This window comes from Salvia miltiorrhiza, chromosome 6 (genome assembly GCF_028751815.1).
Source record: "Salvia miltiorrhiza cultivar Shanhuang (shh) chromosome 6, IMPLAD_Smil_shh, whole genome shotgun sequence".
Taxonomy (NCBI): domain Eukaryota; kingdom Viridiplantae; phylum Streptophyta; class Magnoliopsida; order Lamiales; family Lamiaceae; genus Salvia; species Salvia miltiorrhiza.
This window is the reverse complement of record NC_080392.1, coordinates 2,615,086-2,627,803: the sequence shown is the minus strand read 5'-3', so window position 1 is coordinate 2,627,803 and position 12,718 is coordinate 2,615,086. Positions and strand designations below refer to the sequence as shown.

The following is a 12,718-nucleotide window of genomic DNA, read 5'->3' as shown; positions in this document are numbered from 1 at the left end:
TCTAATTACAATTGTCACATCAGTGATGAGCACGTTATATTTGCCCACAGTGAATAGGTGATCTGATATGTAACCAGCAAGACGAGAACTTGATACAATAATAAATGTTACGCTGACATGCACATATATATATTTTCTTTGTTAGAAAAGACATGCATATATAATACTAATTAGTTCCAATTTTCCACGCCCATAAATGACACCAACCATGCAACGTGTATTATGTACAAATTAACGCAACGATGGAGGCTAGCTATGGAGCGAGAAGTTTTCATTGGGAGGGTTAAACTTTGTTACACAAATATTCCTCTGCAACCGGTTGTATCATGTAATTGATTTTTAAAATGACACTACTTCATTCGGAAAATGACACTTGAACATTTTCGAATGACATTACTTCAACATACAAATAACACTTGAAGATCTCCAAGTATCATTTGTATGTTGAAATAATGTCATTCAGAAATTAGTTGCACAATGCAACTGATTGCACGGGAGAGTGCCTCAACTTGTTAAGGGGGTTTGAGTGCGGTGGTCCCCGAGTCAAATTTTCTTGATCAATTTATATAATTATTATAATAAATATATAAATAATAGAAATAAATAATATTTTTATATATTAAATAAATATAATACACTATAACTAATTTAAGAATAAATATTTGGCAGACTAATTGTTTCTATTTGAAAAATTAGTAACAATTAATGTTGATCTGTACTCATCAATTAAAAATATTGCAAAATCTTTTTGTTATAAATTGTTCAGAAAATATCTTCTTAATGTACATGACTAAAGGTTAGTTATGTTCACTCTTTTCTCTCTCTCTCTCTCTCTCTCTCTCTCTTTTAATAAAAATTACAAGAGGTATTTATTATATAATTAAATAAATTATTTGTACGTAAGGGGGATTTCTACACCACACAACTGTGAAAAAATAACCGTACGCAGATAGGACATTATCTGCAACTATTCATACAAATGTGAAAAAAAATATTAACATAAAATTTGGGAGTGGCTTCATTCCGCCCCTAGCTCTATGTGGCTCTGCCACTGCTTTCTACGTGCATATATCGATGACATACAAATATATACTCCCTCCGTCCCGCTAAAAGCGGCCACGTTCTTTTCGGCACGGAGATTAAGAAAGGGATGGTTATGTTTTAATTAAAGTGTGGTCCACTAAAATTAAAGAATTAATTAAGTCTTTCTTGAACTTGTCTTCTTCTCCATTTTCAAGCCGCCGACGACGACAGCGGCGACGGCAACACCGGCGATCGCCGCTCGCCCCTCTATCAAATCGCAAACCAGACACCCAAACTAGACATCTCAAATCGCAAACCAGAAGTTCTTCAGGCGGCCGAATTACAGAAAATCGTAAGGGGATTCAAGCGACTCCCTCTGAATCCGTCGATTTCGTCCGAATCCCTCTGAATCTCTCGATCCCACCGCACACAGATCCACCAAGTTCTCGTCGATTTCACCTGAATCCCTTCGAATGTCTCGACCCTACAGCGCACAGATCCACCAAGCTCTCGTTGATTTTGCCCGAATCCCTCTGAAAAAAAAAAACCCTGAAGCAGCGTGGTGACGGAAGGAAGAGAGATTAAGGGGAGATGATGGAAGTGGGCGGCGGAGCCTTCAAATCACAAGTTGAGTCAGTGTAGTGACCCGCTCTTTTATATATTTTAAATCCAGTAATGAGTGTTTATTTTTGTTCATCAGTGAATGAAAACGGTTAATATCCTGATATGAATTCAGCTTATGATCCTGAATTCATATTATTAAAGCAGTCAATGATATTATTTCAGAGTTATAACTGACTTAGCAAAGTCACGTTAATTAATTAAGCGAGATGAGACTATCGATTCTATTATTTATAATTACTTAAGTCGTGGATTATTTCCGGCTTGTGAGGAGAATTAAATCTACGGATTTAATTTAGATTTATTTTACAGTCCATCGATGCTAGCAAGCAAGAAATCAAATATCGTGCGAGTATATATATATACGCTACATTAGTAAGAATTCAAGATTAGTATTTCATTAAGCGCGTTACTGTACTACAAGTTTATAATTCCCAAGAGGCAAGAGCTGTACTTCAGCCATATCCCACATTACTACACATCAAATGCAACACCATTCCTTGTTTAATACCATCAGCCGACAAGGAATCAATAAAGGAAAATCATTAAAGCAATAAAGGAAAATCATTAAGGTTAGTGGAAAGAAATAAGTGTGCTGCCACCATCCTTTGTTCCCCACCTCTTCAACCACCAAAAGCCATGCTTTCTCTCCCTCTACAGCCACCAACTTCACTCCTTATTATATCACCCACCAAATCCTTTTCTCTTTACGCATCAACAGCTTGAGGAAGTTGTCATAATTGCTGCAAGATTCGAGAGGTAAGATTGACCTGATCCTCTCCAGTTTCTTCCTAAGTTCCTCCTGCATTGTTAAGCAAACAAAATACACAAATTGTTTTCAGCTATCTTCTCATTGAACTCAACATCACCGCAGCCAACCAAAAGCACAAACATTCAAGGTAATCATGCTATCCTAATATTCAATTCAGTTCACATCCATATCTTACATATCACAGTTCATCTGCATCAAATAGGGAAGATATGTCGTACAGTAGAGAGATCATAAGTTTCACAATCTGATGCACTCTAGAATAACAAGTTATAAGCATCTTGAACTTAGTAAACACCCAACTATGCGATCATGAACAAGTGACAGATTACATAGGAGTAAACGAGCATAATTTGAGATGTAAGCAAAACAAGAAGATTTCACCTTGCCTTGTCCGATTGAGAATCGATTAAATGGATTGAGAGGGTAGTGGATTGTCGGAGCTCTGCGACTCACGGCGACGGCGGCTCCGGGAGAGGCGGCTGCCGGGCTCTTGCTGTCAACAGCAGCGGCCGACGGCGGCGCTCCTCCAACGAGCCACTGACCACCGAACGAGCTGCAGCAGCTCCAGGCCGCGACTCCGGCTAAACAGCAGCGGTAGTTGGCGGCGACTTCGGACGAGCTAACGGCGGCGGCGTTCCTCCAGCAGGCGTTTTGACCACCGATCTCAGACAGCAGCGGCAACAGCAACACCTGTCGGCGGCGGTTGCGCCGGATCCTTCGCGGGTCTCAGGCGGCGGCGGCAGATCGCGTGAGAGGGTGAGATGTGCGTCTGTGTGTGTGTTTCTTTGAGAGTGAGAGAGACCGACGCAGGAAGACGAACAAGAATCGGCTGTTCGCCGGAGGTTGCAGTGACGACGGCGACCTTCAATTTGTGAGTTAGGGCTCGCTCTCCCCGCCTTGAACGAACTCCAGAAGAAGAGGGGAAAATAGATCGGAGGTAGCAGCGGGTGCCGCCGGATTTGCAGAAACAGCGGCGCTGAATCGACGAAGCCGGATTTGGTGGGCTGTGAACGAGAGAGAGAGAGAGAGGTATCGGTTGTATTGAGAAGAAGAGAGAGAGAGATCTATTTGTGTGGGTGCGTGTGAGTGTGTATTGAGAGAGAGAGAACCGAGATGTTGGGGGGGGGAAGATTTGGGCTTTTTCCTATTTTAATTTGAGTTGGGCTATTTTTTTTTAATTTCAATTGGGCTTTCTGATTTTATTTATATGGGCCTTTGATTATTCACTTATTTGGGCTGCTGTATCATTTCAGTTGGGCCTTATTTATTTTACTCAGATGGGCTTTTATTACATTATTTCATTGGGCCGAATTTATTTAAATTGAAGCCCATCTATTTTATTTTAACTGAGCTGTTATATTATCTTCGTTGGGCCTCGTTTAATTTATTTAATTGAGCCCAGTTAATCAAATTATTTATTTATTGGGCCAAGATTTATTTAATTACTTGAGCCGATGAATTATTTCAATCGGGCCTCTCATGTTAATTATTCAAGCCCACTGTTACTTAATTATTAGGTTGCCTTATGTTGAGCCTTTTAATTATTTAATCTTATAACATTACTTATTCATATTTATTAAGCCGATTAATTATGAGGTTATAAAGCGAATAAGCTGAAGTATTTATTTATTTTCTATTGACTACGAGGAGCGGGGTTTATTTAATTGACGGATTAGAACACCCCGAAGAGAACGGATTAATTTTTGTTAATTATCCGGCTTCATGAGACGAGACTTAGCTTTTGTTTAAATCCGATAGCCTGGATTAACAATAGAAATTCCCTGATTATTATCTCAGAATAATAGTTCATGCATACGAGATTCATGCATAGTTTAATTACGCATTCTCATTTAATTGAGAATTTTCCCTCGATTTAAAGTCTTACGTTATTTTCTCGGATTAAAGGTCGAGCGCAAGAATAAGAGCTCGTCAAGGAGTCACTAATCTGTAGCAAAGCTTTGCTATCAGGTGGGTTACTTTCATATATATCAAATGAGTTTAATGTTATGTTTGAACAGTTATTTCATTGCAAAATCTTTGAACTGAAATTTTTTTTTCAACTGTTGTCTTGCCATAAATGTTTCAATGTTTGGTATGATATCTATCTGATGTGGCTTTGCCAGTTATTATGAAATCGAATTCGGGTCCTGAGCAGTTGATAGCTATCCTGCCAGGGCTAGTGTACACCAGTGACCGTGAGTCATCTAGCGGGTTGGCCGGTCAAGTGTCCGTGAGAGGTGGCCACCTCTCCGGCACACAGTTCCAGATATGATAGATTACAAGAGAACTTAGTCTGCAGACGAACTTTAAGAATCACAAATAAATTTAGTAAGCTTGGGCCTTTTTAAGCGAAAAACTCCCTTGCTGTACTGTTTATGATGGCATGACAATTTACAGTTTTGAAGCATGTATTTTTATACTTAGGCATACGTGCCCACTGAGTACTTTTGTACTCAAGCCCTGCATATATTTCTAAATGTGCAGGTTGAGCAGCTACCGATGGTGTTGAAGTGACGAGCGGGATTCTTTTGTCTTATTATGTATTAATGAACTCTAGGGTTACATGTCTTCATACATGTAATCAGAACCTTATTCCGCTGCGTACTCAGAAGTTTTATGTTTATTTGGCTAAGTCAGAGATATCTGAACTTACTAGTTATTTGAGTCTATACGACTAAACTTCTGTTATATTATAAATATTCCTTTTGTTAAATGATGAAATGCGATCCTTTCTTGTTTGATTATTCCCCTTTCTACCCCGCTTCTAATCTCCCTCCATTAGTCACGGTTTCCCCGGCTTAATTATCCTTAATTAGGGCCGGTCGTGACAGTCGGATTTGTTCGAGGCGCTGCAAACCCTAGCCACCATCTCCAAGATCAGCCCTCAAAATCGGAACATGGTTGTGACAGCCCTGATTTCTCGGGAGAAAAAGAAATGGGCTATGTGACAGGATTACTAAGCTTTACTTGAATAAAATAAGTAATGTGCCCTGAGGGTTGGGCATTATACCGTATTTAAATGAGAACAAGTACGACATTATAACATAATTATTCTCCCTATCAGGATCGGAAGTTCGAAGGTCTGAGACCAAGACAACGTCTCATACAAAGCATATAATAGGTGCGGAAAACAATCGCTAAGAAAGTGATGGAGAGTGAAATTCATATCAAAAATATGAGTAAAAGTATTAACAAAGTTAGGCATCAGACAATATTCACTAAGTGAATTTATTTCAGAGGAAGTAAACATAGCATTTCTTCAAAATCCATAGCAACAACTCTTCCTCAACCTCGCACATCACCACCAGTTGCTCAATCTGCAAAAGGTTTGGAAAACAATTGCAGGGCTGAGTACTAGTGTACTCAGTGGGTTGAGCCATTTAAAAACATTTTAAAAATCATTTACTGAAAAAGATAATTCATGCCTTAAACAGTATAACACAGAATGTTTTTAAAGTGAGTCATTCCATGCATACTAAAATAATCTGAGCTCATATTTTCCTGGCCATCTATTGGGCATGCTATCTACAACTGGTTGTCACCGATCTCTCGAGACAACAGGTTCTGGTGTACGTACACAATTCTGGTTAGCAGAGCTAACAATGTTCTGGTTGGCGGAGCCAACAATGTTCTGGTAGAAGCAATAACCAATAGAGAGCAAAAACATTTTAAGCATGAACCATCAACTTTAACTTTTCATAAAACAGAGCTTATTAGCTCAAACATACATTTCGTAAATAAAGCCTCACCTGATTTGAAGAAAATCCAAACAATATAACTCAGCTGACCAAAAGCCTAAATATCCTCTTCTGTAGGACCTACAAGATAAGTTCTCATCTTAAACTCATAGTCCTAAAATCAAGCTTAACCTTCATGACTTGTCATCATTTTCTAACTAGATTCGCAATACCCGGGTTTTCATAAATTCAACATAAAACTTAAAAATCATTTTTCTGGGCTAAGGGTTTCAATAATACCCTTGCTCAGTTTTTACTTTAAAAACTCAATTCACAAATAAGTAAATTCATGGCCCAAAGTAATTTAATAAGAGGCTCTCTTCATACAAAAATACAGCCCAAAATATAATCAAATAAGGCCCATTGACAAATTTGCCTCAAAATTTTAACAAACCATTTATCTGAATTAAAACAAATTTTCTCCGGGGTGCGAATCAACTTAATTCTAAACCCAAACATTCTTCTAAAATCATATTGAGGAAAAATTCGGGGTATTACAATGGTGGCGCAAATCGACGGCGCCGTCGCGTCGCTTCTCGCCTGAATCCCTCCGAATCGCTCTGGCTGGACGGATCTTGGTTGTTTGTTCTGAGCAAGGGAGAAGAGTGAGGAAGAGAGAGGGCAGTGGCGCAGCGGCGGCGCCGTTGGCCGGAGAGTGCAGACGAGAGGGCGGGCGGGGCGGCGGCCGTCCGCCGGAGAAGAAGAGAGGAGAGGGAGAGGGTGTGTTAGAGGGAGGCGCTCAGTGTGTGTGTGTGTTTGTGTGTGATTTGTGTGTGTTAGGGTTTAAATTTACTTCAAACTTTAAATTAAATTAATTAATTAAACTTAATTAAATACTAAACATTTCCATTTTAGGAAAGTGGCCACTTTTAGTGGAACAAACCAAAATGGAAATGTGGCCACTTTTAGTGGGACGGAGGGAGTATATATTTGTATGAATGAATTTCTTGTTTGAAATCCCCAACTTATAAAAGAGAGAAATTAACATACATGCTCATGCTCATATATCAAAGTCAGTCAAAGCATCAGTAAAAAAATATAATCCTATAAATCAATTATTAAAATTTAATAAATTGGATCCATTTCTAGACGAACATCGTGACAGTTTAGATAAAAATACCTACAAAAGCTAAAGAGCACTTAGCTTTTAGCTCTTGAATATACTTGTAGTGCGTGAAACTTGTCTAGTGACAAGAAGCATTAAGAATTTAAGAGCAAAATTTTAATGTTATTTTAGGGTTAATTGTCTATAGATACATGAATTAATTTAATTTTAAATTTTTTAATTAGCTAGATTTAATTTTTTTATAAGAAAATAAATAAATTTTTAATTATGTGAAATTTAACAATAAGCTCAAAAATCCGCTGACAAGTAATTTGATTGTCCTGGATCTAATGGAAAATCCAAAGGTACTTTGAAAGTTTTTGATGTTAATACTTGAATTATTGAGTTTTAATCACTATAAGTGAACGAATAAAAAGAAAAAATGTAGGGTTTCGTGACATCAACTTTTATGCAATTTTTTCGATAATTTTCGATGATCAAAACCTAACAACATAAATATCATTAGAATGATAACGTCAAAAGCTATTCAATAATACCTTCAGATTTTTCATCATACTCCACACAATCAAGTTATTAGCTAATGAACTTTGGGCACATATCAAATTTTTAAAAATAAAAATTTATAGTATATTTTTTGACAAAAAAATAATTTTAATTAAAAATTAAAATTTGAGTATAATTCATATATTTATAAGATAATTAACCCTTTATTTTATTTTTTATTTTGAGGAAAATTAACCCTTTATTTTATTAGTTGCATTTGCAACATTCAAAAGACGCTAGATTTGCGGATTTATTTCGATTAAAAATCAATTGACACTTAAATTGAAAACATTAAATTAATATGATTATATTAATTTAATATTTTCTCGTATACTTCATTAAGATACAAGCAGAAGCAGTGCGCCGCCCTCACCTAGTCTTTCTGCGCCCTGCCTCCTTCGGCCTCGGTGCCTCCGTCCGGCGACTCCGCAGCAGCAGCCGTAACGCCCAAGTTCCCAACAGAAGGTAAGGCGACCGTATAATACATGGCATTCAGAGGAGGGGGCCGCGGCGGCCGTGGCCGTGGCCGTGGCCGTGGACCGCCTAGGGCGAACGAACTGGCTTTCGATTATTTTCCGGTAACCAGAAATATCGCACTCTTTTAACGCAGTTTGGTTATCTGGCGTAGTTTTGATTCGGAGACGAATATGATTGATTGATTGATTGATTGATAGGAAATCGAGTGTTTAGGAGCTGTGAATTACACTAAGGAAGAAGTAAGAAAGTATTCTCAGTTCGTGAATTGGTCACAGAATCTGCAGACCTTTTTCGAGACATCTCCTTACCATTACGAAGATAAAAGCCTAACCCTTGAGAGTAAGTTTCCCCCTTTTCCATTTCCATCCATTCTTTGTTTTTGGCACTTTGTTATCTAATCCATCTGCTGACGAAATTTTTTGCCATGATCCGGTTTTAGATTTGGGGTTGTATGATAATTTGTATGTTAATGCTTATCAATTCTGTATTAGGAGACCTAATGTGAGTATCTCTTTCGCTAAGGATATAATCTTGCAATGGAGATGAAGAGTTTAGCTTAACCGTGTGCTTAAAAGTAAATTATAGTGTCATGCGAAAATAGCATAAAGAATTTCATCTGCACCTCATAAATCATAAACCATAAATGTGTGCATATGAAATAAAACTTAAAGAGAATTCTCCAGTTGTGAGTTTCCTGCAGTTTGGACATGTTGCAGATATACTGTATTATGTTGTAGGCTTGATGTAGAAAAAAATGCTACAAAAGTCGGAAATGATAAAGAGGAAAGGTAATATATCTCATCTGAATATATAGTCCTGCTTCAGTGTTATGAACTTAGTGTGCAGTTGAATTGCTACTGATAATTGTATCTTTCGAGTTCCTTTTGATTCCGTTAATCTGGTATATCTCTTTATATTATTACTGCAGAAGTGCAAAAAGTGGACATAGCTAGGTTCTCAGATAAGAAATCGCAAGAAACAACTGTTGAGCAACCACTCTGGCACCTCATAATGATGGACAAAGATCATATGCCTGCAGAACTAGCCAGAGGTTGATGTTCATACCTTTTGGTGGATATCAGTTGATGTTTGTTTGTAGATTGCCCATAACATTTCTTGGTCTCATATATGTCATATATTACGTTACAGGTGAAAAACGTATTGTCAGGAGAGTTCAGTGGGACAAAGATATAGGTAAGTTGGCAAGAATTAAGTCTTTATTTGTGGCGAGAGGAAGAGGAGATAGAGATTCTTTATGTGTTGGTGATCATTGTAGTCACGGATGTTACTTAAATAATGTCCTATTTGTGAAAACTCTTTTCTTTATAATTTTGTTTTGAGAATATGCTTCTGACTGAATGAAAATTTGAAATGATCATAACAGACTTGAACAAACTTGATCACTTTGAGAAGCTTGAGGAGAATTCTAAGGTATATTTTACATGTGTCAATTGAAACTCTTTTTAGCATTAACTTCATCTATTTTACTCAGAGCAAAGTCTTATTTTTTGTGATTACTATGTCATTTTTTTTTTCTTTTCCTTTTTTTTTTGTCTCGGAAATTTGTGTTTTTAGGGAAAGGAAGGAGAAGATGAAGAGGAGGAACCAGAAGAGGAAGAAAATATAGAAGATGGAGAACTCAGCGATGATGATTATGTGAAGGTATACTATATGTATTCAGACGACCTTGCGCTTCTGACTTACCTTATTCCAGTTTCCATTGATTTGTGTGAAATAATTCCTGGGTGAGAATTAAATGATACGTAGCTAATACCTCTGTGCAATTTATAGGGTGAATATTGTGATGACGATGAAGATGATTTTAACATGGCTGAAGAGGATGGTATTATGCTTGATCTCGCTCATGCTTTCTTCCATCCATATTTATGTTTCCTTTGATTTTCGCTAATGAACGTGCGATTTTTGCAGATGAGCCGATATATTGAGTAACCATTCCCCGGATTGCATGACGAAACTCGATTCAATTGAGCCTCTTTTGCATATTCATCAAAAATCCATGTTAATGATTTGGAGACAGGTGAAAATATGCAACTTGGCTACATGAGGTAGACATAGTTTAGTATTTCTAGTTTAATTTATATTCCGAATGTACAGACCGGTGAAAATATATATTCAACTTGGCTACATGAGGTAGACATAGTTTTAGTATTTCTAGTTTAATTTATATCCCGAATGTAGAGGTAGATGTTGGAGATCAAAGCTCCAAAGAAAATTAATCACTTAATTTTATAGATAATGTTAAATAGATAATGTTATTTGTTTGTTTTCTAGAGTATAACTTAACAATTAAATAAAGAAAATTAAAGACCACGTCACGGTGGACTCGAAGTTAAGATCTTTGGTCTTAGGCATTAATCACTCTATTGCTCAGTCAACACATGGACACCATGTTATTTGTTTTTTTATTATAATTTGAATTAAGCTATTGTAAGACGGGAGAAAGGATCAAATAGAGAATGTTAAATATAGAGAAAATGGAGAATGAATATCTGATCGGTCTGAATAAGCCAATGATTTCATTGAATACGTCAACAATTTTACTGAATAGGCGTTTTTGCTTGGGTTTATATCCTGAAGGGGGCGTGTTTTATGCGTATGTTTGTTTGTGTAGTCTTTTAATTTATTCGAAAAAGTTATTGACTTATTCAGAATGATCAACAAAAATTCTCAATCGAACCTATCCCTTAAAACGGTGGTTAACTGTTTACCAATAGTACATGTTTCAAAATGGCGGCTATTAATTTCCTTATCAATAATTAACATGTGATCAACATTCAAGAAAGTTTTTAGGTTGTTTTGGACATTGACCTAACCTTGATAAGTAAGATTATAAACCAATTTACCTAAATAGTACTAGCGGACACAAGCTCTGCTCCAAGATTTGTCGTTAGGGAGATTAAATTTGCTAAAGTATGATTGCTTGAAAGTATTTACACGGGGTTTGGGGCGGGAAGTCCACAATTTGCTCAAGTTTCATTTACTGTGAAGAATGAAGTAACAATTGTTGGGAGTGACGTCAGTCACGTCTGGATCGACGGGCATTAGTAACCTGAAGCCACAAGCAACGTTAGAGCCCTCCGATGAACATCGGTGGGGTGTCGATAGAAGGGCCTCCGACGCTCAAGTCAGTGAATGGATATAAATAACAGACGTAAGTAATGTAAGGAAATAATAGACACTAGAAAAGAGATAGTAATAAGAGTGGTCTCCGGAGGATTGGGGTGTCCTGGTGCTTGGAGTTAGAGCTATCGAGCAATGTGGAATAAGGGGCGACGGACGTTCGGGCTAGCCGGGCTAGTCGGGCGATCGGAACCCTATAGTGTCATGAGCGTGGAGGCAGAACGGAAGAGCAGGGAGTGCGAGAGTAAGAGATCGTGTGTGAGTGCAAGAGTGGATCTGAGTGATTGTGTATCCCCTATTTCATTATTGAATTAGTATATATATATATATATATATATATATATATATATATATATATATATATATAGGGGAGGGCTATTCAGAAAACTCACATTAGACTATAAAATAAGACTAATTTATGGCCATAGATCTGCTGGTAATTAACGATCCTGATTAAATTATCTGATCTTGCTTTAGTTCGCAGTATTTCATCTTAAAATGCATAATGATATTTAATCGAAGGACAAAATGGGAATTGAATTTTTGATCTTCCATATCTTCACCTACATGTTCCGATTCGTACGCCCACTAATTATGGAAGAACAAATCTGCCATTATTGATTACAACTAATAGCTTTATTAAAAATCATTTTTATCATTCTAAATTGATAGACTTGAGTTTTTTAAAAACAAATTTTTGTATGATATCGTTCATGTGTAGGTTTTAAAAAAATCGTATGATATAGTGTTGCGTGAATTATTTTTTATTTTTGTACGAATTATTTATTATTTATGTATGAATTATTTATTTTAGCCTCATCTTATATGTGTTGCATGAATTATTTTTAGTTTTTGTACGAATTAATTTTTATTTATGTATGAATTATTTATTTATGCATGCGTAGTAGTTCATATTAGTTCAGTACATAATTCATGACAGTTCAGCAATAAAAATAAATATGTGATTTAATTTGTAGTAGTTCATATTAGTTCAGAAATAAAAACATAGTGTAGTCTGAATTAAAATTGTACTCGTGATGAACTATACGTTTCATTGAGATGTTTAAAATAATTTGTGCCAATCAAATAATATATGAAACCCACATTACAATTTAGATGTATCATACTGTACAACCCATGAAATCATGTGCGCATAAAAAGAACAAACAAAGAACAAATTACGCATGCAAAAAAAAAGTTTTATGCGGATGTTTAGAAGCTCCGAAGGTGAGGTTTTCAGTTTTCTAATTAAAGTGTTTAATTGTGATTTATTAATTGAGAAAGAAGATACACACTTGAATGTAATCCCCATAATTTAGGAAAAGATATTAATTAAAA

At 36.5% G+C, this 12,718-nt stretch overlaps 1 protein-coding gene and 2 long non-coding RNA genes across 4 annotated transcripts; 2 read left to right on the top strand and 1 right to left on the bottom strand.

Annotated features, from left to right (window-relative positions):
• The first annotated feature begins 1,875 nt into the window (after window positions 1-1,875).
• LOC130987894 (uncharacterized) lies at window positions 1,876-4,406 on the top strand. The gene is made up of 3 exons (XR_009089872.1): window positions 1,876-2,403; window positions 2,487-2,543; window positions 4,322-4,406. It is a non-coding gene; the product is annotated as an uncharacterized LOC130987894 (long non-coding RNA).
• Window positions 4,407-5,370: 964 nt separating this feature from the next.
• On the bottom strand, window positions 5,371-9,417 carry LOC130987893 (uncharacterized). Its single transcript, XR_009089871.1, has 2 exons — window positions 9,305-9,417; window positions 5,371-5,733 (listed from the first exon to the last, which is right to left on the bottom strand). It is a non-coding gene; the product is annotated as an uncharacterized LOC130987893 (long non-coding RNA).
• Window positions 8,027-10,530, top strand: LOC130987892 (uncharacterized). Of its 2 annotated transcripts, XM_057911596.1 has the most exons (8): window positions 8,027-8,340; window positions 8,437-8,578; window positions 9,168-9,290; window positions 9,389-9,433; window positions 9,624-9,670; window positions 9,815-9,901; window positions 10,031-10,082; window positions 10,169-10,530. In XM_057911596.1, exons 1-8 carry the CDS (start codon window positions 8,248-8,250, stop codon window positions 10,183-10,185), a joined length of 606 nt encoding a protein of 201 aa, XP_057767579.1. In that variant the 5' UTR covers window positions 8,027-8,247; the 3' UTR covers window positions 10,186-10,530. The 2 variants fall into 2 exon arrangements, with proteins under 2 accessions (XP_057767579.1, XP_057767578.1); XM_057911595.1 differs by having other exon boundaries at window positions 8,083-8,340; window positions 10,031-10,530.
• The last annotated feature ends 2,188 nt before the right edge of the window (window positions 10,531-12,718 follow it).

Coding starts and splice junctions, on each gene's coding strand:
- LOC130987892 (XM_057911595.1), top strand. CDS start 8,248: ATGGCATTCAGAGGAGGGGGCCGCGGCGGCCGTGGCCGTGGCCGTGGC. Junction 8,579..9,167: donor TAAAAGCCTAACCCTTGAGA/GTAAGTTTCCCC, acceptor TTATTACTGCAG/AAGTGCAAAAAGTGGACATA. Junction 9,291..9,388: donor GCCTGCAGAACTAGCCAGAG/GTTGATGTTCAT, acceptor ATTACGTTACAG/GTGAAAAACGTATTGTCAGG.